Source organism: Enhydra lutris, unplaced genomic scaffold, assembly GCF_002288905.1.
Source record: "Enhydra lutris kenyoni isolate GAN:26980312 unplaced genomic scaffold, ASM228890v2 scaffoldscaffold44, whole genome shotgun sequence".
NCBI classification, from domain to species: domain Eukaryota; kingdom Metazoa; phylum Chordata; class Mammalia; order Carnivora; family Mustelidae; genus Enhydra; species Enhydra lutris.
In genome coordinates this window covers 14,196,959-14,218,652 of record NW_019154128.1, presented here as the reverse complement: position 1 = coordinate 14,218,652, position 21,694 = coordinate 14,196,959, and the positions used below count along the sequence as shown (strand labels likewise).

The 21,694-nt window shown below is 51.6% G+C and overlaps 2 protein-coding genes across 2 annotated transcripts in view; both read right to left on the bottom strand.

The window, feature by feature from the left end:
- Positions 1–118: 118 nt before the first annotated feature.
- On the bottom strand, positions 119–15,776 carry LOC111155856 (cyclin and CBS domain divalent metal cation transport mediator 3). Its single transcript, XM_022516274.1, has 8 exons — positions 14,420–15,776; positions 8,078–8,221; positions 6,945–7,094; positions 6,403–6,572; positions 6,105–6,201; positions 5,743–5,876; positions 5,166–5,304; positions 119–1,683 (listed from the first exon to the last, which is right to left on the bottom strand). The coding sequence occupies exons 1-8, from the start codon at positions 15,774–15,776 to the stop codon at positions 1,619–1,621; spliced, it is 2,256 nt and encodes a 751-aa protein (XP_022371982.1). The 3' UTR covers positions 119–1,618.
- Positions 15,777–21,155: 5,379 nt separating this feature from the next.
- LOC111155928 (cyclin and CBS domain divalent metal cation transport mediator 4) overlaps positions 21,156–21,694 on the bottom strand; it is a 35,509-nt gene continuing 34,970 nt past the window's right edge. The window contains exon 7 of the mRNA XM_022516406.1: positions 21,156–21,678. Within this exon, the coding sequence (XP_022372114.1) occupies positions 21,481–21,678 (198 nt within the window). The 3' untranslated portion in view covers positions 21,156–21,480. The remainder of the gene's footprint in view (positions 21,679–21,694) is intronic.

The following is a 21,694-nucleotide window of genomic DNA, read 5'->3' as shown; positions in this document are numbered from 1 at the left end:
CTGGCCAGCTCAGTCGGTAGAGCACACGACTCTTAATCTCAGGGTTGGGAGTTCAAGCCCCATACTGGGTGTGCAGGTGACTTAAGAGGAAAAAAAAAAAAAAAAAGTATAGTTTTTTTGTTTGTTTGTTTTAATTAAAATTGTTTGAAAAAATAAAATCCTGATCCTCAGATTAACCAAATCAGGCTCCCTCAAAGAGGGAGCCCCAGATATCAGGTATCAGTATTTTTCAATTTGCCAGGTGATTCTAACATGCAGCTACAGTTAAGAACCACTGTTCTAGAGAGAGATGATCGTAAAATATGTTTCCCACCTGGGTTTGCTCTTAGAATTCCTTGAGAAGTTTCTAAGCGAGCATGCCATTGTTCTTTGGCCTTCATTCCCACTGGTCCCAGATAAGGGACCTGAATTCCTCTGAGAAGCCTCTAGAAGTCCTCCTCCCTCCTATCCAATCTGCAACGCTAGGTCTCTGTGACGCCCCAGTTTCTACACAGTTGAAGAACTGCAGGAGGTAAGAATGGGTAAACCAGAAAGAAAACATAAATGCCTTCTTGTTCCCAATCCTCTAAAACCCTGTAGCTAAGAACAGCAAAAAAAAGCAAAGAGCTGAAATGTTACAGATACAAGAAAAACCGATGAGAGTTTTTGTTTTGTATTGTTTTAAAGAAAGGGGATGAGGCTCTACCTGCTCCACAACCAACCCTTCTCCTCCTTGCTGCTCTCCATGCAGATGGCAGCCACCCAGCTCTCCATGGAGGCCCAGGAAGGAGGTACAAAGTAGGCCTAACGGTTGGCTACACTCCCCGGGATCCAGCAATTGAGAGAGGGTTAGGGACAGCACACCCTGTCCTCCCACGTGTGACCTCTCTTCTTCAAACACAGAAAGTGACAATACTGTTAGTGGCAACTAAGTAAGACAGGCAGAGAAGCAGAAGGAGCAGGCCTCCTCAGTGCCACTGGGGGCCAGCTTGTTTGCTTGGGGCTCTGAGCGCAGAGCTCAGAGAAGCAACCTCCACGGGAGGGAGCAGGACAGTGGGACATACTGGTGGGTCACTGAGCTTCAAGGTTTGGCACGTGGGACAGGCTGGGGCGCGTGCTTGGAAACATGGCATTGTAAGGGAAGCCAAATAGTTGACTGTGGCCAAGGATGTGAACCCCCAGCCCAACCTAGTGCCCCTGGTTTGCTCGGAAAGTGCTGCCAGCAGCAGAAGGCTGGCAAATTAAAAGCAAAGTGAGTACAGGTCACAGCCACATAAAGGCAATAATCGTGCACTCACATCATGGCTTGGCCCAAAGAGGTATAAATACACTGCACTGTCACGGGGAGAAGGCTGGGTCCTGGGGACCAGAGAGGATGGTGTCCTTTTCATTCCCATTCAGAAGCAGGCCTGGAGGGCTGTGCCCCAACTGACCCCCATTTCCTAAAGGAGGGCAGGACTGCTGAAGGCTCCCGGCACTGAAGTCTGGTTCTGAGGACAGCCCAGGACCCACATCTATAAGGGCCATCTAAAACGTGGCCTGGAGGGGATGGGGACAGGCTGACAGGAAGCTACTCCTCGGCTCTCCAGTTCCCCACGTGCTTGTCCATTCCCCAGACCTGGGGCTGCCTGGCAAGCAGTTAAACCCCTGGGTTCCGCCCAGGGCTCTCCTCTGCTGGGAGGCCGGGTCTGCTGTGGTGCGGCCCTAGAGGAGAGAAGAAAAGGAGAATTAATATCAAAGCCAGCGAAGGAAGCAGGTCCCATCCAAACCAAGTATCAAAACTCTCTTCAGGACAGGAGGGGCTGGCAAGGCGGAGGAGCCGCAGGACACCTCAGTGCCAAGGCAGAGCTGGGAGTGAGCAGGCAGGAGCCGGCAGGCTAACTCCACCTCCCAAGAGAAAACCACTGGGAGGAGGAGGGCTGCACTGGCGAGAGGCGGGAAAGCAGGCCAGGGGGTTTCTGCTCACAGGAGCCGGAGGCCATAAGGCTGGGCGAAAAAAGCCTGCCAGGGACACGAAAGGCCCTGCCCCAAAGGAAGCCGTAGTTTCCACCACTGAGCAGGTTCTTTCATGACCCCGCCTGTCTTTTAGCAAATGAGATGGTAAGTAGCAATGAAGGACAAGAAGGGCCCCCTCACCACCCACCCCGGGAGAAACACCTCCCTGTCTGGGGGCAGCAGTGTCCAGGGCCCCTCCCGGCAGCTAGAGGGATGGGGAAGGAAAGCAAAGGAAAGGAAAAGGGAAGATATTTACCTTGGGTGTTTTCTGAAAACAAAAAATGCTCACTAGTCCACAGTCAATTATCAACTGCAGTTTCCAAATGTGCCAAAGAGGGAAAGGTCTACGGGGAAGGCTAGAGAGAGCAGAGGGGAGAGAGACAAGAGGAGACCAGCTGTGCAGCTGCGCCGGCGGGGCAGCTCGGCTTGGGCAACCCCGCAGGCTGCTGAGGGGGGGCAGGTGGGGGCCGGAGAGGTGTGCCCCCTGTGGCCTGAGGCTCAGAACCAGAGGGAGCAGGTAGCGCGGCATCTGGAGTGGACTCTCCTTTGGAAATCAGCTCTGGGAATGGTCATTGTGCAGGAGCTATGCTGAGTCTGGCATGATGGGCCAGGGGTCCAGGAACCTTCTGCAAAGGGCCTACATTTTTAGGTTTTGCAGGTCTCCATCCCTGTGGCAACAAGTCCGCTCCACAGCCGTAGCCAAAGGCAGCTATATACAATCCATAAACAACCGGCCAGTCTGCCCATCCCCGCTGCAGGAGTTACAAATTTCCCAAGCATCTCAATAAAGGCATTTCTCTGCCAGCAAATCCAGTGCCCAAGTCAATCAGGGGTGGTTCCGACCCACACTATCTGAGCAGTGTTCCTGGCGACATAATAAGCGCAGCGGCACGAAGCCCTCCTGGGGGCAGCACGGGCCGCCAAGCACAGATGAGCCACTGACACGAAGACCCTCTCAGCGGGGGCCACCGAGCACAGATGAGCCGCAGCAGAGCCTCAGAGGGCTGAGGCAGGGAGCGGGAGGACAGCAGGCCAGCTGCTCGGGAGACAAATATCCGGTCTCGAATGGGGGAAAACCAACATCCTCACAAAAGAATGAGATGGCAGTGCACTACGCTCAGCATAATGGCCTCGGATAAACGTCACTGGCAAGGACACCGCCCCCATGCAAAGTGGGTAAGCCACTGCAGAGAGGCAAAGGACCCACAGGGCCACTGCAGGTCACACGTCTCCCCCGCCTCAGCAGAGCGCTCCCATGAAATCTTGTGTAAGCCAGCAAAGCATAAAGCAAAGAAACAATTACCGTTTCATAAAGCAAAACTCTTCTTCAGAGTTCTTTCAGTTAGTGAAAATGGGCACGAACCTAAGTCTTTTGTAAAAGCAAAGTGGTGCAAAGAGAGCTTTCAGGGGACACCTGTGCTTCCTCAGAGAACCACCCAATGAACGGCTGAAGCCCAAAAAGGACCTTAAAAAACTGCGTGTATAATAAAGGATGAAATGAAGGAAAAAACCATCATTCTTAGATTTTAAGTGTACACCTTGAATAGAACACATACAGTCTGAATAAGCAGATGAAGGCAGAAAAGATTCACATTGGAAAAAAAAAAAAAAAACAAAACCAAACACTCACATTTTGAAAAAACAAAAACATACTGACTTTTGAGACCCAAGTCTAAAGGGATGGTGTAAATGGCATCTCACAACAGAACATCACAGCAGGTAAATACAGAACCGTGATCAGTCCTAAAACACAGAACACCACTTCTCAGTACACATTCACTGAGAAGGCCCAGATCCAGAGCTGGAGCAGCATGCCTCAAGCTGGGACCCCCTTTCACCAGCGCACAGAGATGGAGCACTCAGGAGCTGAGCCACTCACAGGCCTGGGGAGGGGTTCCTGTCCCTTGCACCTGCACATCTCCTCTCAGAAAGCAGGCATCATAAAAACACGTTCGTGGGGGTGCCTGGGTGGCTCAGTGGGTTAAGGCCTCTGCCTTTGGTTCAGGATCCCAGAGTCTTGGGATCGAGCCCCACATCAGGCTCTCTGCTCAGCAGGGAGCCTGCTTCCCTTCCTCTCTCTCTGCCTGCCTCTCTGCCTACTTGTGATCTCTATCAAATATATAAATAAAAAAAAAAAGCAAAAAACCAAAAAACACGTTTGTGTTCTCAATGATGGGTCTAAGTAACCAAACCCTATGTCTGTGTCCCTGTGACACACCAATGCCCAGAGGCCAAGGGCATGCACAGGCTCCAAGCCAGGGTGCCTAGGTCTCTCTCTGCTTCTGATTCTTCATCTGTAAAATGGGTCTAACAACTACCACCTCTGAAAATGGAGAAGTTGTCTTAGACGAATGAGGACGAGCAAAGCTCCTAGTGTGTTGCCAGGGAGAGCTAGTGTTCAAGAGAGCTCGGTGTCCCCACTTCAGAGTGCCCAGGGCAGCCGGCAGCCTGCAGCTCCCTCCACAGCCTCTCTGGAAGCCCCACCCACTCCCCCAGGACCACCCAGCCTTCAAGTGAATCTCTGACCCCAACTTAGGAGCTCAATCAGAATAAAAGTACCTTCCTGAGTAACAAGGCAACCTGAACTTTTTAGCACTCCTACCCAAAGCCCATTCTCCACAGGCTCCTTTTTATTTTCCCTCCTTATAATCTACAAGGCAGGGTCTGCTGGTCCATGCCCCACCCCACATTACAAAGTCTATTTCTTCCAAGATGGTATCTGGCTCACAGTGGAACCCGAGATGTGAGGGACAGGCCTTATATGTTAGCTTGACCTGACCAAACACCTCAGCTGCTGCCCTTCTTAGCTCCTGGGATGGTGTCCGCTAGCCAGCCACCTTCGGAGCTGGGTCCACTGGTGACCTACCCCCAACCCTAACTGACCAAGAGTGTCTGAACTTGATCTTATTCCCATTTAGTACCTGTTCTCTAATTAAGGCAACTCATCCTAACAGTCCTCCAGAGAAAATGCTGACTGAACATACGTTCAACGCCAGCTGGTCTGTGGTGCAGTGTCACTGGAGCTACTAAGAACAATGAAAAGAGAAAAAGGAAAGGAGGGGCAGAAAAGGGGACAAGGAAAGAGAAACACAAGGCAGAGTGGGGGCAGAGAGTGAGTGTGTGTGGGAGTGGCAAGGAGCGGCAAAGGACGTGCCTGCCCATACCGAGGGATGCGGCCTTGTGGGGCTCACCTGCTGCTGTGGCTGTCTTGTCCCCAAGGAGCCTGGTCTGGCTGCCTGGGATGACCTGGAGGTCTGCGTTCTCCGGGGACTGTGGCAGGCTCTGGGCTCGAGTAGCCAGGAGTGCATTGAGGTACTGCAGCCTTGTGACCTGGAGAACAGAAAGCATTCCCAGGCAGGTGCAACTCGCGAAGCCAGGCGGAGAAAGTGAGGTCCAGGAAGGTCACATGTCTCCCTCCTGCCCATAAGCACCAGAACTAGGTGGGAGCATCACATTCGGCAGGATCAAGAAAAAAGAAGAGCATTAAGCCAGCTAAAGGCAGAGAAGAGCAATCAAGCAGTGTCTTCAAGATCTCAAAAGGAAGCTGGGTGCACAGTCCCGGCGATGGGACTAGACTACCAGAAGTCAGAGGGGCTTCCTGGAGCCAAGGACGTCTGTCCTTCAGGGCAAGACTTGCTCTGGCATGTCTCAGAAAGACTCGAGCAGAATTTACTCTTAATCCATACAAACTTGTAGCTGGCTGATTTAGCCCCTTAGAGACACACAGCTGGCTAACAGCCAGCACCAATGAGCAGCCCAGACAGTCACCTTAATGAGCTGCAGGTCGGAGAGGGCCCTCACGGTGTAGTCAGGACAGTACGCAGACAAGCGGGCACCATCGACTGGCTCGGGCTGCAGGTCGTGGCGGAGGGACTGGAGCGAGGACACCGGGGACTGGTGAACTAGCAGAAGGAACAATCAGTGATGTCTCTGGTGGGGACAACTACACCGTCTCGAAGATCCACCCCACAGATCCCTCTGGGAGGGAACATGGCCACAAACACAGAAAAGGAGGGCAAGCAACAGAGACAGTCCCAAACATACTGCCCCCTCCCTCGACACAGCCCCGACAGGAGAAAAGCCAGCCCAGAGTCCCGGGCCCCGGGGAGCCAGGAAGGGCTGCAGCTTACCCGAGGATGGTGCTGTCAGGGCAGACACTCCATAGTAGGTGAAGGCCCCATTCTCGAACTTCAGGCCCTCTTTCCCGATCTCCACCTCAACCCTGCCCTGGGAGGTGTAGGGAGAGGGAGGAAGGAGGGGCAGGGAGAGAAACAGATGTGGACAGATTACCTCTCCTGCCAGAAGAGAGCACAGGGAGAAAGCACCAATCCCAGTTATCCAGGGGGTGTGGATGGAGACGATCCTCCCTCTCAGACCCTCCCCTACTTTCTGAGCAAGTGGGGGGCTCCAGCAAGGGCTGGCAGTTACCTGCAGGATGAGAATGAAGTAGTCCACTGGCTGGCTGCGCTGGTACAGGTAATGGTGAGCAGCTAGACGGTTGCTCTCATCAAACCTCACTTCCTGGTTGACGCTGGGATGCTTCAGCAGGTGCAGCAGGACCTTCTCGGAGATCCGCAAGGGGCTGAACACATCCACCTCTGCCCCACGGCGGAACAAAGGGACCGTGTACATTGGGCCCAGAGTGGCCTGCATGACTACACCCGACTCCTGCTGCCCCGAGCCAAGTCACCTCCCCAACACAAGAGTACTGGGCAGGCCACACCCCTCAGGCCAAGGCTCCCTGCCATGGCCCTCCAGAGAAGACACCAGCCTAGCTCCTGCTCTCAGCCCAGTCATGAGGAGCTGCCCCCTCAGATGCCTGGAGACGCTGGCGGGGCTAGAGAGAAGCAAAGAAGTTCTCCAGGATACTCTCCTCCTTACTGGGAATGAGGGCCCTCGGTGTCTGCCCTGGGGGCCTCCTGACCCACTGGATGTGAGCAAGAAAGCAAAGGCTAACCCTTCACCCTCACCTTGGGACAGGAATTGCTGGGTGGCCAAGAGCAGCTGAGGCGAGATCTTCACTTTATATTCATCATCAGACACCTTGAACAGGGAGAAGTCCTCTTTCCGCTTGAGAGGGGCACTCAGAGGAGCGGGCTTCTTCCTCACGGCAGCGTCTCCTAGGATGGTGAGAAGGCCCACTGAGGCACAGCGTCCCTCCAATCAGCATGACCAAACGAAGGCATGGTGCCAAGGCCTGGGGGTTCTCAGTAGGGGAGGCAGCATCAGAGCCCAGGGATACAGCCTCAGCACGCTGCCTTGCTGGGGCCCGGCAGCCACTCCCAGCACAGAGCAAACCTGGCACTCACGACAGAGGGCACAGGCCTTTACTCCAGCTATAGCCTGAGGAAGTATGGGAAGGGACTGCTCCTCTCTTCGGAGCTGGGAAGGTAAACACCAACAGGACAGCAAGGCTGCTTTAGAAAGAGCCACAGTTGGTCACCAGAAACCATATCTTTGCAGATTACAGAGGCTACACAGCAGCGACTAACCTGACGTCCCCATGCTTATGGCAGTCTGAGGAGCCAAACTCAAGAGGCTGCATTTTGGGGACAGACTCTGGGCAAAGCAATTACTTGACAGTAAACAGAGTTGCGGGGGGGGGGGGGGGGTTCTGTCCCAAGAGTGCACGTAAGGCCTGGGCCATCAAGCATGGGCTCTGTGTCTGCCCTGCAGACCTCAGCCGTCTTCCTAAGAGGCAGACACCTCTAAGGCACAATCACAGGCCCCAGGATCTTCTGTTTTGTTAAGATTGTCCAGCAGTAAAGAATGGGATTCTTTGAGGAGGGGCTTCTGCAATGTAGGAAAGAACATGAGAAAGCCAAAAGGCCAAGGAAGATGAGAGCCTGGGAAAGGCCCATAAAGGGCAGAGGCCCCACCCACCAGGCCACTGCGGCTCCGCCTCCAGGCACAGGTTGGGGCCCTCCTGCAAGGAGGCCATGCTGGCACCATCCCTCGAACGCCCGGCTAGGCTCAGACTGGAGATCCAGCCTTGTGTCAACAACACGGAGACCTACTGTCCTCTGAGGTTGATGAACACCACACATCTCAGCAGGCTTGACAGACCAGTTGAGATGGAACAACGCCAGGAGTCAAAACTCACGGTAGTCCTCAGATTCGTCCAGGATCTCAGACTTGATGATCTCCTCAATGACGTCCTCCAGGGTGACCAGGCCCAGCACCTCGTAGAAGGGGTCACCTTCACCCTCGTTGTTCACCTTCTGCACGATGGCCAGGTGGGACTTCCCTGGGGGAGGGGATGCTCAGATTACAGCTGGTCGGGGGGGCCTCCCATTTTGCTTAGTCCTACCTGGTACGAGCTCATCAGAGTGACAGAAGCTGGTGTCTGTGTTCCCACAAGGTCCTACAAGGTACCAGGCACTAGTGAGATTCTCCCTAAGTTCTTACCTAAGACTATCAACACACTCATGTGGATGAGCTTCCCTTTACACATGAGGACCCTCCATCTCAGGCACTGTGGTCAGCTGCACAAGGCCACCCAGGCAAGGGCAGCGCCATGTCAGCCTGGGTCCACAGGAACGCGATTTAGATAAGGATGGTCCGACCAACCAGATGAGGGAGGGTTACACGCACAAGGGCACTGACTCCAGAAGCATGGGCTCCCCTGGGACGGCCTAAATTGGGTGCAGGGGCAGAGGGGCCACGCAGTGACTTTCCTGGGGAAGTTTCCCCAGGTCTGAAAGCTGTCCTTTATTTCCAGAAGCCAAGATCTATACAAGTCATCCAGGGGAAGACGACAAATGGTAAGCGGCCAGTAAGAGCCCAGACGGTGTGGAAGGAGGAGCTGCAGCCTGGAGCTGTTCACCTTCCCCTCCTTCAGGTGAGCTTCCTGTTTGTTTCCTTGTCTGATCAAGAAATAGAAGTTTGAGGGCGCCTGGGTGGCTCAGTGGGTTAAGCCACTGCCTTCGGCTCAGGTCATGATCTCAGGGTCCTGGGATCGAGTCCCGCATCGGGCTCTCTGCTCAGCAGGGAGCCTGCTTCCCTCTCTCTCTCTCTGCCTGCCTCTGTCTACTGTGATCTCTGTCAAATAAATAAATAAAATCTTTAAAAAAAAAAAAAAGAAATAGAAGTTTGAACAAAAGCCCAAGCTTCAGAGTGCTGGGGAATGTTGAGAAAACTTCAAGATATGACTCTGCTTTTCACCTATAAAACTTTATACCTGCCCAAAAGAAACAGAATGGAAACCACATATGCAATTTTAAATTTCTGGTGGCCACATTAAAAAAAAAAAAAAAAGACACAAGTGAAATTAACAACATATTATAATTAACTCCATATAGCCCTCAATATCACTATAACATGCAATCAATATAAAAATATTAGAACAGGGGTTCCTGGGTGGCTCAGTCAGTTAAGCATCCAATTCTTGTTTTCAGCTCTGTTCATCATCTTAGAGTTGCAAGATCAAGCCCCACATCAGGTTCCACACTCAGTATGGGGTCTGCTTGAGATTCTCTCGCCTCTTCCCCTCCCCCTCCAGCGCGTGCTCTCTCTCTCAAATAAATAAAATCTAAAAAAATTAAAAATATTAAAACAGGGGCAGCTGGCTGGCTCAGTTGGTAGAGCATGTGACTCTTGATCTTGGGGTTGTAAGTTCAAGCCCCATATTGGATATAGAGATTACTTACAAATAAAATCTTTAAAAAATTAATTAATCTAAAAAATTTTTAAATTTAGGGGCGCCTGGGTGGCTCAGTGGGTTAAGCCTCTGCCTTCGGTTCAGGTCATGATCTCAGGGTCCTGGGATTGAGCCCCGCTTCGGGCTCTCTGCTCGGCGGGGAGCCTGCTTCCCCCTCTCTCTGCCTGCCTCTCTGCCTACTTGTGATCTCTCTCTCTCTGTCAAATAAATAAATAAAATCTTTAAAAAAAAAATTTTTTTTTTAAATTTAAACATATATTCCTTTTTTGTACTGTCTTTGAAGTCTGGTGTGTGTTAGGCACTGTGAGCACATCTCAGTTCAGCCCAGCTGCCTTTTAACCCCATGTGGGCAGTGGCTGCTCAATGGAGTTGTGCAAGTCTAGGATATGAACTCTGAGAAACTCATCTCAGCCATGCCCTTCATTATTAATGAAAAAGGTTTTGGGTAAAAGGAAGCCTGGTATCTACTTCAAGAATCTTTTGGTAAAGCGAAAAGTCAAGTTCACTTCTTTGGGTCAATTATACTTTATATACCTTGGGTTTAGTTACAGTGTAGTGAACTTGAGTTCAGAAACATAGTCTCTTGAATGAGGCATGCTCTGCCTCATTCTTTCAGCATCCACGCCCCATGCCCCAGCATCAGGTGCAGAAAGACCTCTGCTCCAAATTAGGTAAAATGAAAATGTCCAGTCAACCAAAAGCCGTTATTATTAATAGACCACTGGCCAAATGATCAAGAAAGGAATGAGGGAGGGGCGCCTGGCTGGCTCAGTTGGTGGAGCATGCAACTCTTGATCTCAGGGTCTTGAGTTCAAGCCCCATGCTGGGTGTAGGGATGACTTAAAAATAAAATCTTAGGAGCGCCTGGGTGGCTCAGTAGATTGGGCCTCTGCCTTTGGCTCAGGTCATGATCTTGGGGTACTGGGATCAAGCCCCGCATCGGGCTCTCTGCTCAGTGGGGAGCCTGCTTCCCCCTCTCTCTCTGCCGGCCTCTCTGCCTACTTGTGATTTCTCTCTCTGTCAAATAAATAAATAAATCTTAAATATTTAAAACATAAATAAATAAAATCTTAAAAAAAAAAAAGGAATGAGGCTCTAGAAAAGAAAAAGAAAACATTTAATGTATTTCATCAAATTGAAGATGCTGTCAATTGTGAGGCACATCCTGACTGCAGAAATGTTGAAACGCAAAAAGCAACACACCTCTGAACTGAAGAAATGTGGCACAAATGTGCCTACTGTGTGTTGGCCACTAAGTGCTGTATTCAGTTAACAACTTACTGGAAAGAGGGATGCCTGGGTGGCTCAGTTGGTTAAGCAGCTGCCTTCGGCTCAGGTCATGATCCCAGCGTCCTGGGATCGAGTCCCACATCGGGCTCCTTGCTCGGCAGGGAGCCTGCTTCTCCCTCTGCCTCTGCCTGCCATTCTGTCTGCCTGTGCTTGCTCTCTCTCCCTCTCTCTCTGACAAATAAATGAATAAAGTCTAAAAAAAACACAAAAAAACAACTTACTGGGAAGAGAGTATTATTCCCATTTGCAGTCTGCCAAGAAAACTGAGGCTAAAGAGAGCTTCAGTGACTCACCGAAGTGCAAAACTGAGATTTGAACCCAGGCAACAGGCTCCTGAATGTGTTTTTTCTTTTCTAAGATTTTATTTATATTTTATTTATTTATTTGGCAGAGAGAGAGAAAGAGACCATGAGCAGGAGGGAGCAAGGGGAGGAGGAGAAGCAGCCCACACTAAGCAGGGACCTCCCCCAACGCAAGACTGGATCCCAAGACCCTGGGATCATGACCTGAGCTGAAGCAGACGTTTAACTGACTAAGCCACCCAGGTGCCCTGAATCCATTCTCTTAACCATCACATTTAACTCACGTTCACTGGAGAACAACAGACCAAATCTTAGGAGACCCTCCCCTCTGGGTGAGTTACATTGGGCTAGGGTACTGTCTCCAGCCCAGAGGCCCTTCTAAAGAAAGTACTGTTCTTCAGGATGCTCTAACATGTTCAGACAAAAATTAAAGGCAGAAATACTGCACTGTCTTCCCCCTTTCCAGGAGAAAAAGGCCAGGGGTCCCTGAGAACTACCTGCTCATTCCTGCTGAGACAGAAGTACTGAATGAAGAACAGCAGCATTTCCAGATGCTTCCCACCCCTGGGTATCTGTGCTGGGAATGGCTCACACCGGCAGACGGGGCATCACTTCTGTGAGGGCCAAGCCGACCCCCATGTGATACTAATCTGTCAGACTGGATGAGGACGGCCAAAGCTCGACATACAATTTTGGTCAGAATCTGGGAACCAAAGCCCAGGTTCTAGATGACCGTCTAAGGGCAGAGAGAATCCATTTCGGCTGCATTCTTCCAGAATGCCAGCCCCTCAAGCAGGTTACCCTTAGAAGGGACTAACTTCTCCCCTGCCTTCAAACTTCTGTAAAACAGGCACAAGTCTCTCAGTGACCTGCCGCATGGGGTAACTGGATAACAGACGAAAGCGGAGCCCCTGAAAGATCCCCCGACACAGTGGTCATGTGATTTCATCTCAAGACAGAATGTCTGAGGGGTCGAGACGGCAACCACGAAAAAGCAGGAGGGCTACACAAAGAACAGGCAGCTGGAGGGATTAAAGTTTATTTCTCATCTGATGGGATACAATGCTCTGAAAACACACAGGCCCCTGGCTGGCTGACTGGAAACACCACAGGCCCCAGGACAGGTGCCTACAGCTCTCCTGGAGCACAGAGCCTCAGGTTAAGGGGCAGATGGTGCATCTTAACAGCATCAACCAGAAAGCCCTGAAAAAGCTCTACAGAGCTTTAATTCTAGTTAGCAGGCTCAAATGTACTCCTAAATTACATGGATGCTATAGAACTCTTCCACAATGCCGAATTTCTAGGATATTTGTAAAAACGCAGATGGAGTTTAAATTCCTCTGCCTTTCTTTCATTAATTTATTTATTTGAGAGACAGAGTGAGAGAGAGCACAAGCAGGGGGAAGGAGGGAGGGAGAAGCAGACTCCCCACTGAGCAGGGAGCCTGATACGGGACTCGATCCCAGGACCCCAAGATCATGTCCTGAGCCAAAGGCAGATGCTTCACCTACTGAGCCACCCAGTCGCCTCCCATGTCCTTTAATTTTTTTTTTTTTTTAAAGATTTGACAGAGACATAGCGGGAGAGGGAACACAATAAAGAAACTGTCAGAACACATCCCAGGAGAAAAGTGCTAGGTTAACATTCCTCACAGCAGGTCTCTTTTCAGAATCGCAGGGATCCTTTGGTTTCTGACAATTAATCTGAACTCAGGTGGTTTAAAGCAGAGATTCTGAAAGCATGCATCCTAATTCCTCCTTTGGTTGACTGTCCTTAAATATTCTTATGCGGAGCTGACAAAGACAGCAGGATTAACAGCTTTAAAGAAAACACACTTTATTTACTGCAGCTCCAGAATATGCGCTCTTCCTGATAATGTTTGCCCAAAATATTCGGTATCATCTCAAGCCTGCACACTAACTAAGAGGCGCCTCACCAGAGAAGGGGCCTTTCCCAGACTAGAGAGTTCCAAAACAGACAGTGCTCTGAAGGGATGAAAAGCACAGGCCCTGGAATGATAGCTGCCAAGATGCCAAGACTCCAGCTTCAGGAAACTTAGAGGGCACCACCAGCTCACACACTTGGCAGAGAGACGGGAAGGGAACAGATTTCTCAAACCTCAGGCGCCATAAAGGCTGCAATATCCCCTTTGTTCATAAGCAGAATGAAGAAAGGGGTTAGGCTAAAAAGGACTTTAATGAGGAAAAACTGGTACCTGCCAAAGGTGTGCACTGCAAAGAGAAGCAGAGAAAGGCTCCAGGATGTCAGAGGAAAGACGAAGCCAATCTGCCCCTGAGAATGACCCTCACTTGTCAGAGGGGGAGAAAGGTGAAAACAACTGACGAGTGCTCCTCATTCAACCTCTGGCTTCCCCAGAGCTGCTCCAAGGCCACCCACCATCCCAGAACAAGAGGAGCCTAGAGGGTGGGCCTTCTCTCCCACTGGCTCCAACTTGCCCATCTTAAACCGAAGAGCAAAGTGCCCCCTCTCCAGCTGACCTCTCTCATGTTCTCTTTCTCTCTCTAATAAAAAAAACTTAAAAAAAAAAAAAAAAAAAAAAAGAGAGAGACCCTGACAGACCTTCCTCATAGTCAGAAAAGGGAAGTTAAAAAAAACAAAAACAAAAACAAAAGACAAAGCAGAGACTAAATCAGCATCCATAAAGTTGTTTCTGATTAAATCAAAGTGAAAGTGTCTTCCACACTTGCAGAAAATCAGGTATCATTCCTTCTTCTGTTATCAGCAAGGAAGCAGCCCACAAAAGACCTTAATAATGATCTTGAAACGTCACAGGCCCAGATAATTTGATGTTATGTGTGCAGGTGAAAGCAACCAGGTGTCTAGAAACCATCCTCTTTTCTGTTCTTCTAGTTTCTACTTACGAATTTAAACCTGTTACAAAGCCAAAGCCCACAAAAATGACCTTGAAGTAAAAAACTGGTGGGTTAGGGTCAAGTGGACCTAGCTCCCCAAGATAGGCCTACCAGAGAAAGTGGAATTTTGCTTTCCACGGCGCTCTGAACAACAGCCTTTGAATATTTCAAAAGGTCACTGAGAGCTGTGAGGCCAGCATCTAAGTACTCGGAGGGACCTCCGTAAGGATGAGACCCTTTCCTCAAAGTTTCCATATGCCCCTGTCTTTTTTCCAGCGGAGAACGCTGGCATTCGTGTCCCCTCCCCGATGTCCCGTTACCTCGTTTGAACTCCTCCAGGACAGCGTCCAGCTTGGTGTCGTTGAAGACGAAGTGGAGCGGATGGTTGTAGAAGCGGGTGATGGTGCTGAGCGGCGTGCAGTCTTCGGGATCTACGAAGGCCAAGTCCTTGAGATAGAGCATGTCCACGATGTTGGAGCGCTCCTCCTCGTACACTGGAATGCGCGTGTGGCCGCTCTGCATGATGCTGGCCAGGACGCCGAAGTCCAGCACGGCGCTGGCGTCCAGCATGAAGCAGTCCTCGAGCGGCGTGAGCACGTCCTCCACGGTCCGGCAGCGCAGCACGCCCTTGCTGAGATCGCTGTAGGGGTCGCCGCCGCCGCGGGCCAGCTCCAGCACGCGCTCCCGCAGCCGCCCGGGCCGCGCCGCCAGCTCCAGCAACTGGCCCACGGGCAGCGCCACGGGCAGTGTCAGCAGCACCGCGAGGCGGCTGAGGAGCAGCGCGCGCGGCGCCAGCGCCAACGTCCAGCGTCCGCTCACGGCAGCCGGCACCACCTCGCCCACCAGGAACACGAGCCCTGCGCTGCCCAGCACGGCGGGCACGGCGCGCTGGCCGGCCGCGCGGTACAATAGTACCGCCAGCGCCGCCTGCGCCAGACTGGCCAGTAGCAACAGCGCGCCCAGGGCGCAGCCGGCCCAGCGCCGCGCGGGCTCCAGGCGCCGCGCCGCCGCACGCTCGGCCTCCGAGCCGCTCTCGCGGAGCACCTGCACCTCGGCCGGCGCCAGCGCCAGCGCGCTCAGCTGCAGGCCCCGCGCCAGCGCCGCCAGCGCCAGCAGCCCCGCCACCCCCAGGCCCAGAGCCCAGGGCGGCGCCGCCTCCTCGGCTGCCGCGCCGCCTGGCTCCACGCGCACCGCCAGCAGCGCGGAATGCGGGCGCACGGCCTCGGCGCGCAGGCGCAGCAGCGCGCTCCACTCGCCCGCAGGGGCCACCGCCTCCTCGACCGCCGACGCGTCCCGCTCCCCGCGCACCGCCAGCAGCGCCGAGTGCGGGCGCGCGGCCTCGGCGCGCAGGCGCAGCAATGCGTGCCACTCGCCCGTGGGGGCCACCGCCTCCTCGGGCGCCGCGGCCGGCCCGCCCTCGGGGCAGCCCGCCCCCTCGGGGGCCACCCAGGACCAGGAGCTGTTGGCCAAGCCGGAGCCGAAGAGGCGTAGGCGGAAGGTAGCCTCCCGTGCAGTCCGCACCTCTTCTCCGCGCTCCCACCCCACGTCCGCGGCTCCGTCCTCCTCCAGACAGACGCCCAACACTCGCGGGCCCGACGCCGCCTCTACGGCGGCGTTGCCCAGGCACAGCGCGGCGAGCAACCAGCCTAGAGGACCCGCCGCCGCCGCCGCCGCCATCGCCTGCTGCCCCCTCTCGGCCTCCCGCGCAGCCTACCCCTCCGCCTCCCCCGGACCAATCGTCGCTAGCCTTGGCGCCTCCTCCGCCAATAGGCGGCGGACGGGGGCGGGCCCCAGGGTCGGACTAGGCTGCGCCGGGGAGTAAACAAGCCGCGGCGCGATACCGGGGCGGGCCGGGGGCGTGGGGCTCTCGGCCCCGCGGGGCTCGGCTGTGACTCCTAGGGCGAGAAGGGGCTAGCGCCCGGACGCGCGGAGCGTAGAGTTGGGCGTCCAGTTCCCACAGGCCGTGCCGGCGAGCCTGGAGGCCGCACTTGTCCCTGAACCGGGGCGCGGAGCGGAGCGGCTTCCAGGCAGTGTTCAAGTGTGTGTCAGATGGACCGTTTCCTAGGAAAAGGGCCCCGTGAGCCACGGCATAGGCGCCAGGAGAGCTGAAACCACCGATGACGGGACGTTGGGAAGGTCAAGTTTCCTGAAGATTGTGCCCGACTGTGCTGTACGTCTGGGGACGTGAGACACAGCCCTTTGCCTTCATGGAACTTGAATTCCTGCCAGGGAGAACGATGGTAATGATGTAAATACGGGAAATCACTACCTCATTGGACCCTCATAGTTCCTTTTACAGGAAAAAAGTGAAGCATGACTTAGCACGGATGCAGGATTCCAACACGACCTGCCTGGTCACTATCTCAGCCACGTTAGCAGAGGGCAGCTCTGTCCGAAATTACTGTTACCTGGTCACTCCACTTCCAGCAGTCCTTGGGAAAATATTTCCGCGGGAACAACAAGAACTATTCAAGAGGATCCTCACTGGAGAGTTATTTTAGAAGACAGTGTGGTTCATTGACAGGCTGAAATGTTTTTCACCCATCGTATATGATCTCTGTAAGATTGGAAGTAAATAGAAAAACCTAACAAGGCTTTTCTACAGGGATCCAGATTGTTTTTTAGTTTTCTTTACATTTTTATGTATTTTCAAATCTCCTAACAAAAGTAGACTTTTGATAAGGGTGCTCATATACATGTCATTTAAGTTTTTCCTAAGGAGTCTACGGAAATACATTTGCTAGGTCATGAATAAGAAAAAATAAAGGCACTGTGGCCACAGTTAAAATCTGTAGAAGGCAATGTGCCAAAATGAGCAAATCCATGGCAAATGACCAAATACAAACAAACAAACAAAAAAACCTCTGTGGAAAAACTCTTCAAAGGATGCTAAGAATGTCTCTTCAATGTCATAAATTCAGCGCTGTGACTCAGTCACATCTCCACGTTTTCAACTTTTATTTTCTAGAGGGTGCTACACCTCACTGGCAGATTACAGAATAAGCCACCAGCAGAAGCAATAATGACACTACTGAGTCTTTACACTGGATCAGCATGACTCCTTTGAAGGAAAAAGAACTATGGATTCAGCCCCTTTGGTTCACACGTCTGTTTCCAAGTCCAGATAAAATGCTGACACTGAAATAGAATGGATGACATACTTGAAAGTTAAGTGCCTGAAAAGTTATTAATTAGCAAAGAACAGTTCCAGAGCAAAGACAGGAAAAATTCCCTATGGATCTGGTCTCAGGCACCCTTGGAGAACAACCGGTCATTCATTTTTTGAGCAAATCTTTGGGTAGGACAACTGGATCACACTTGGAAACACAAATGGTCATTTAAACTGTGATACCCAAAGACAGAAAGAATCCAATAGGGCAAAGTTGCTCAAGGAGCGATTTTCTGTTAACAATAGAGGCCTCAACAGTACTTCTCCAGCTTCTTTCTTCATTGGTTCTGCACCATTCTTTACCCTCCATCATGGGTGGTAATTGGATCAATGGGTGGTCATTGCATCAATTCAGACACATACCACTTGACCTTCAATCCCTCGTTGACCCACCCTGGGCCATTTTCCTCACTGTTCATTTGGTTCAAGACCTTTGCATGTTTCATCTCAATACAATTCTTGAGTTTTAAACTCGTTTTAACTACTGTGACTTCACTGAGCTAATTCCTGTTTATTTCTCAAGTCTGCAAGTGTCACTTACTCCAGCTGGTCTTCCTCAACCATCTTGACTAGGTTGGGTCATAGTTATGGGAGCTATGTGCTCTTCCTTAATAGCATCCAGTACTTACCTTTTTGTAAGACCCATTCACTCATTCATTCAACAAGTGTTTCCTGCAATGTACCGTGTAACATTCTCACGCTGGGAGTATGCGGGAACGAGAAAGCCCCCTGCCCTGCCAAAGCTTTGGTTCTAGCCTGGGAACGACAATATACAAATCCTCATTTTAATATCCAATGATAAGTGCTATGGAGAAAAACAAAGCAAGATAAGGAAGTGGACAGAGGGAATGGGGCCATGCTGTTTTAAATGTGCTGACCAAGGAAGTCTTCTCCAAGGAGGTGACATTTGACCAGAAGCTTAGATGAAGTGAGGGAGTGAGCCTCACAAAGACTTGGGAAAAGAGTGTTCCATGTGGAAGAGACAGGAAATCAAAAGGTCCTAGTGTGACTGTCTCCCTCGGGGGCTCTTCCTCACTATACTCACTGTGGGGGTTGGTGGCACCTGGCATGTAGCAGGGGCTTACCCATGTGTGGAACATATGGTCAGATGAAATTTATTCTCGTGTCCACCTGCTTTTGCATCTGTTATTTTATCTGCAGTGTTCTTTTTTCTCCCTAAGTGCATCCCTTTCGTTAAACATTAGCCCCAGTTTGTCCACTCTGGTAAGCCTGGCTTACTTGGCCCCTGCCCCCAGCACACTCCATCACACACTGTAGCCACAGTACTTATGGGCACCGTGCGAGTGCACACAGCAGAAACCTCAAGAGTCGACGCTGTGCGGTGACTCTCAGGTGTACTCTTTAGGGGTTGAACTGTCCCAACTTTGAGACCACCACGGGCTCATGAGCAAGGATGAAAAGGCAGCTGGATGTTATGAAACAACATGAAACTGTGGGATCAAGCTCCTTTCTCCTTCAGCCCCCAGGGGGAGAGAAGGGGCTGTCTTCCCCCTCTAATTGCCCCCTCCAGTACCTGCAGGCAGAAGACTAGGGTTATCCATTTTTACAAATTCCTAATTGTGGCAGTGGAGCACACTTATCCATCTTACAGCAGCTGCCACTCTCTAACTCCTGGGACAACAGCCTTGATTATATGTATTTTGTAAATTTCATTTCTGCTTCCTGTTAAACAGTCCCAGAATACTTGCCCCTTGCCCTGTCATAGGTTGACAGCGAACCCCAGCCATCATCTCGACGATAGATACCGAATACCAACCAAACTCAAACAGGCAAAACTGTAGACTCACCAAGACTTCATATTTCATTTTTTATTACCAATCAAAAATAAATTCCATATATTGTTTAGCAAATATTATCATTGTCTTGTGACAAAAGACACAAGAGTCATAACAACAAAACTCCCCGAGAGTCAAACTCATAACAATGCCAAAATAAATCACAAAAATATACAAATTAAAATCTTATGCAAAATAAATATGAGTTATTCGCTATGGTGGCTGTGACTTGCCTACCCACTTGGAGGCCATCTGCGAAGGTCTCCCTGACCTGGGAAGACACGCAGGGGTGGGCCAGCTCCAGGGTACAGCTCGACCCAGGAACCAGAGGTTGGAATAGGAAGTGAAAAATTGCACTAGGAGGAGGAAGTCATGGGACCAGTAATATTTGGAAATCATTATGACCCTCTGCAAGAAGTGATTGTAAGTGGGGAAAGGGAGAGGTTGAGGGCCCATGTGTTGGTAGTAACTGTGTGTGCAAAGAGGTAGCTGTGGAAGTGTGTGCACCTGCTCCTTTCACTTCACACACTCACTTGGTTCAGGCCAATGCACTCTGCTCCACCTGGCACTCAGGTCTCTCAGGAACACAGCTTTGCAAGCTCCCATGTGGACTCAGAAAGCAAGCTGCTCCTAGAAAACTGAGGGGTTTCCCCCCACAGGGAATAAAGGTCTGTTTTGTTTTTCTTTTTCTCATGACTGAGAACCCATGTCACTACCTTCTCTCCAGACTTTGAGGAATAAATTCTGTGACTAGGGGAGACTTCAGAACTGGCCAGGGGCAAGCATACTTGGTGCAGACACTTCCTGGTCCCAAGAGTTAACATTTTCCAGGCGCCTGAAGAACGGAGTACTTGGGGTGACAGAAGTCACTGTGAGAAAAGGGTCAATAAATACTACTTAGATGGAAGGTGTGCAGTCTCCCTTGCCTGATCTTGGGCCCCCAGCAAATGTTCCACCCGACAAAAGGGCCAGCATGGACCTTAGCCCCACAGGCTCCCCAACAGTGGCAAGCCTGGAGCTCTGCAGCAGGGCCTCATTCGCCCCAGGGAAAAGAAACTGGGGCAGAATTTCACGTGGGGGCAGAGCTTCAGCAAAGGCCAGGATGACAACTCAGGCTAGGATTACAAAGATGGGGGAAACAGGGCTGCCAGCTGTGTGCCTTTTAGGTGGAAACCTCCTTTCCTGGGTTTTTAAGTGTGTGAACAAGGTTGGGTAAGCCTCAGCCACAGAGGAAAGGGCATGAAGAATTTGCTTAGGTTGTCTTCCTATGTGTCCTGTTGTCCTCAATCCAAGAGGCAATGGGGATTCAGGATGAGAAGTAGGGAGTCTGGAAAGAAGGACTTCATAGCTCAGTGACTGACACCTGACTTTCACTGTGGGGTGGGAAGGAGGATGGTCTTAACTGCTAACAACACAGAGGCCCATGACCAGATTCCCTCCTGGAACTGAAAGGAGTATTTCAGACAAGTCACCCGTAACGTAGATGTTCTCCCACCTAGGGGGAAACCTTTGGTAAAAGTAAGGGCAGGGCCTGGGGAGCAGGGGTAAGCAATCTTAAAGGTGTAAGACCCTGCTTAACACTCTGAGTCAAACCAGTAGAGACAGGGGTGAGAGTCCTCAGCCTAGCCCAACTCACCAGGAGAGCTCATCAGCCGAGTTCTAGGAAATTCCAGGATCCAGCAGTTGACAGGAGTAGGTGTGCTCCTCTCTGTAGCTGGGAGTACCATGTCCCTCATCACAGTTACCCAGAATCCCTCGGCCTCAGTGACGTCAAACAAGCCTCAGTGCACGCGTCCAGCCAGTTGTTCTCAGCGCTATTTGGTTCTTTGCTTCCTGGAAGGAACTGTCTTCCTCCCAAGAGAAAAACCTTACTCCAGCAGGCCTCTGGGATACCATCTTTGGAGGAGGAGGAGGAAGAGGAAGGGGAAGAAGAGGAAGAGTAGGCTCCCTGAGACAGGGACGTAAGCCAGAAGGTCATGGCTGGGAGCAGATTATGGCTATTGCTTCCCGGGGTGAGAAACCCTACCCCTTTTAATTAAAGTTATTGTGGAAAAAAAAATTTTTTTTTGTTTTAAATAAAGTTCCTTAACCCTGTCTTCCCCTTCCCCATTCCTTTCCCCAAACAATATTTAAAAAGAGGAGCAATGAGCCTAGTTCAGAAATTCTCTCAGTAAAAAACAGCCTTGCTCGTGGTAGCTGGGCCACTGCCCTGCCAGTCCTGGGCTGGACAGCCACTACTTCGGAGCTATTCAGAGGTCCCTGTCAAGAGGCCAGAACTCCCCACATTCTGGGGGCCATGTGGCTGCTCCATTAGACAGGCTATCTGCACCCCTTCTGGCCTACAAGGCTCACTATCTTCATGTGGGCCCACTGGGGAGACCCCCGCAGGGATGGCGGGGGGCCCCGGGCCCTCCTGTCAGATGGCGCTCTCATGGGAGGCTTTGTGCAGTAAAGAGTTGCGCTCATTGAGAAGAGTTGTGGTCTCATCTACCACGGGCAGCTCGGGCTTCCCGGCTAAGTTCTCCGTGCAAATGGTGCAGCCATCCAGGGGAAACTGAGGGCAGTTCTCCATGCGTGAGGCCAGCAGCCCATTCTGGTACTGTTGCCGGGTGATCTGCAGGAAGAAGGGG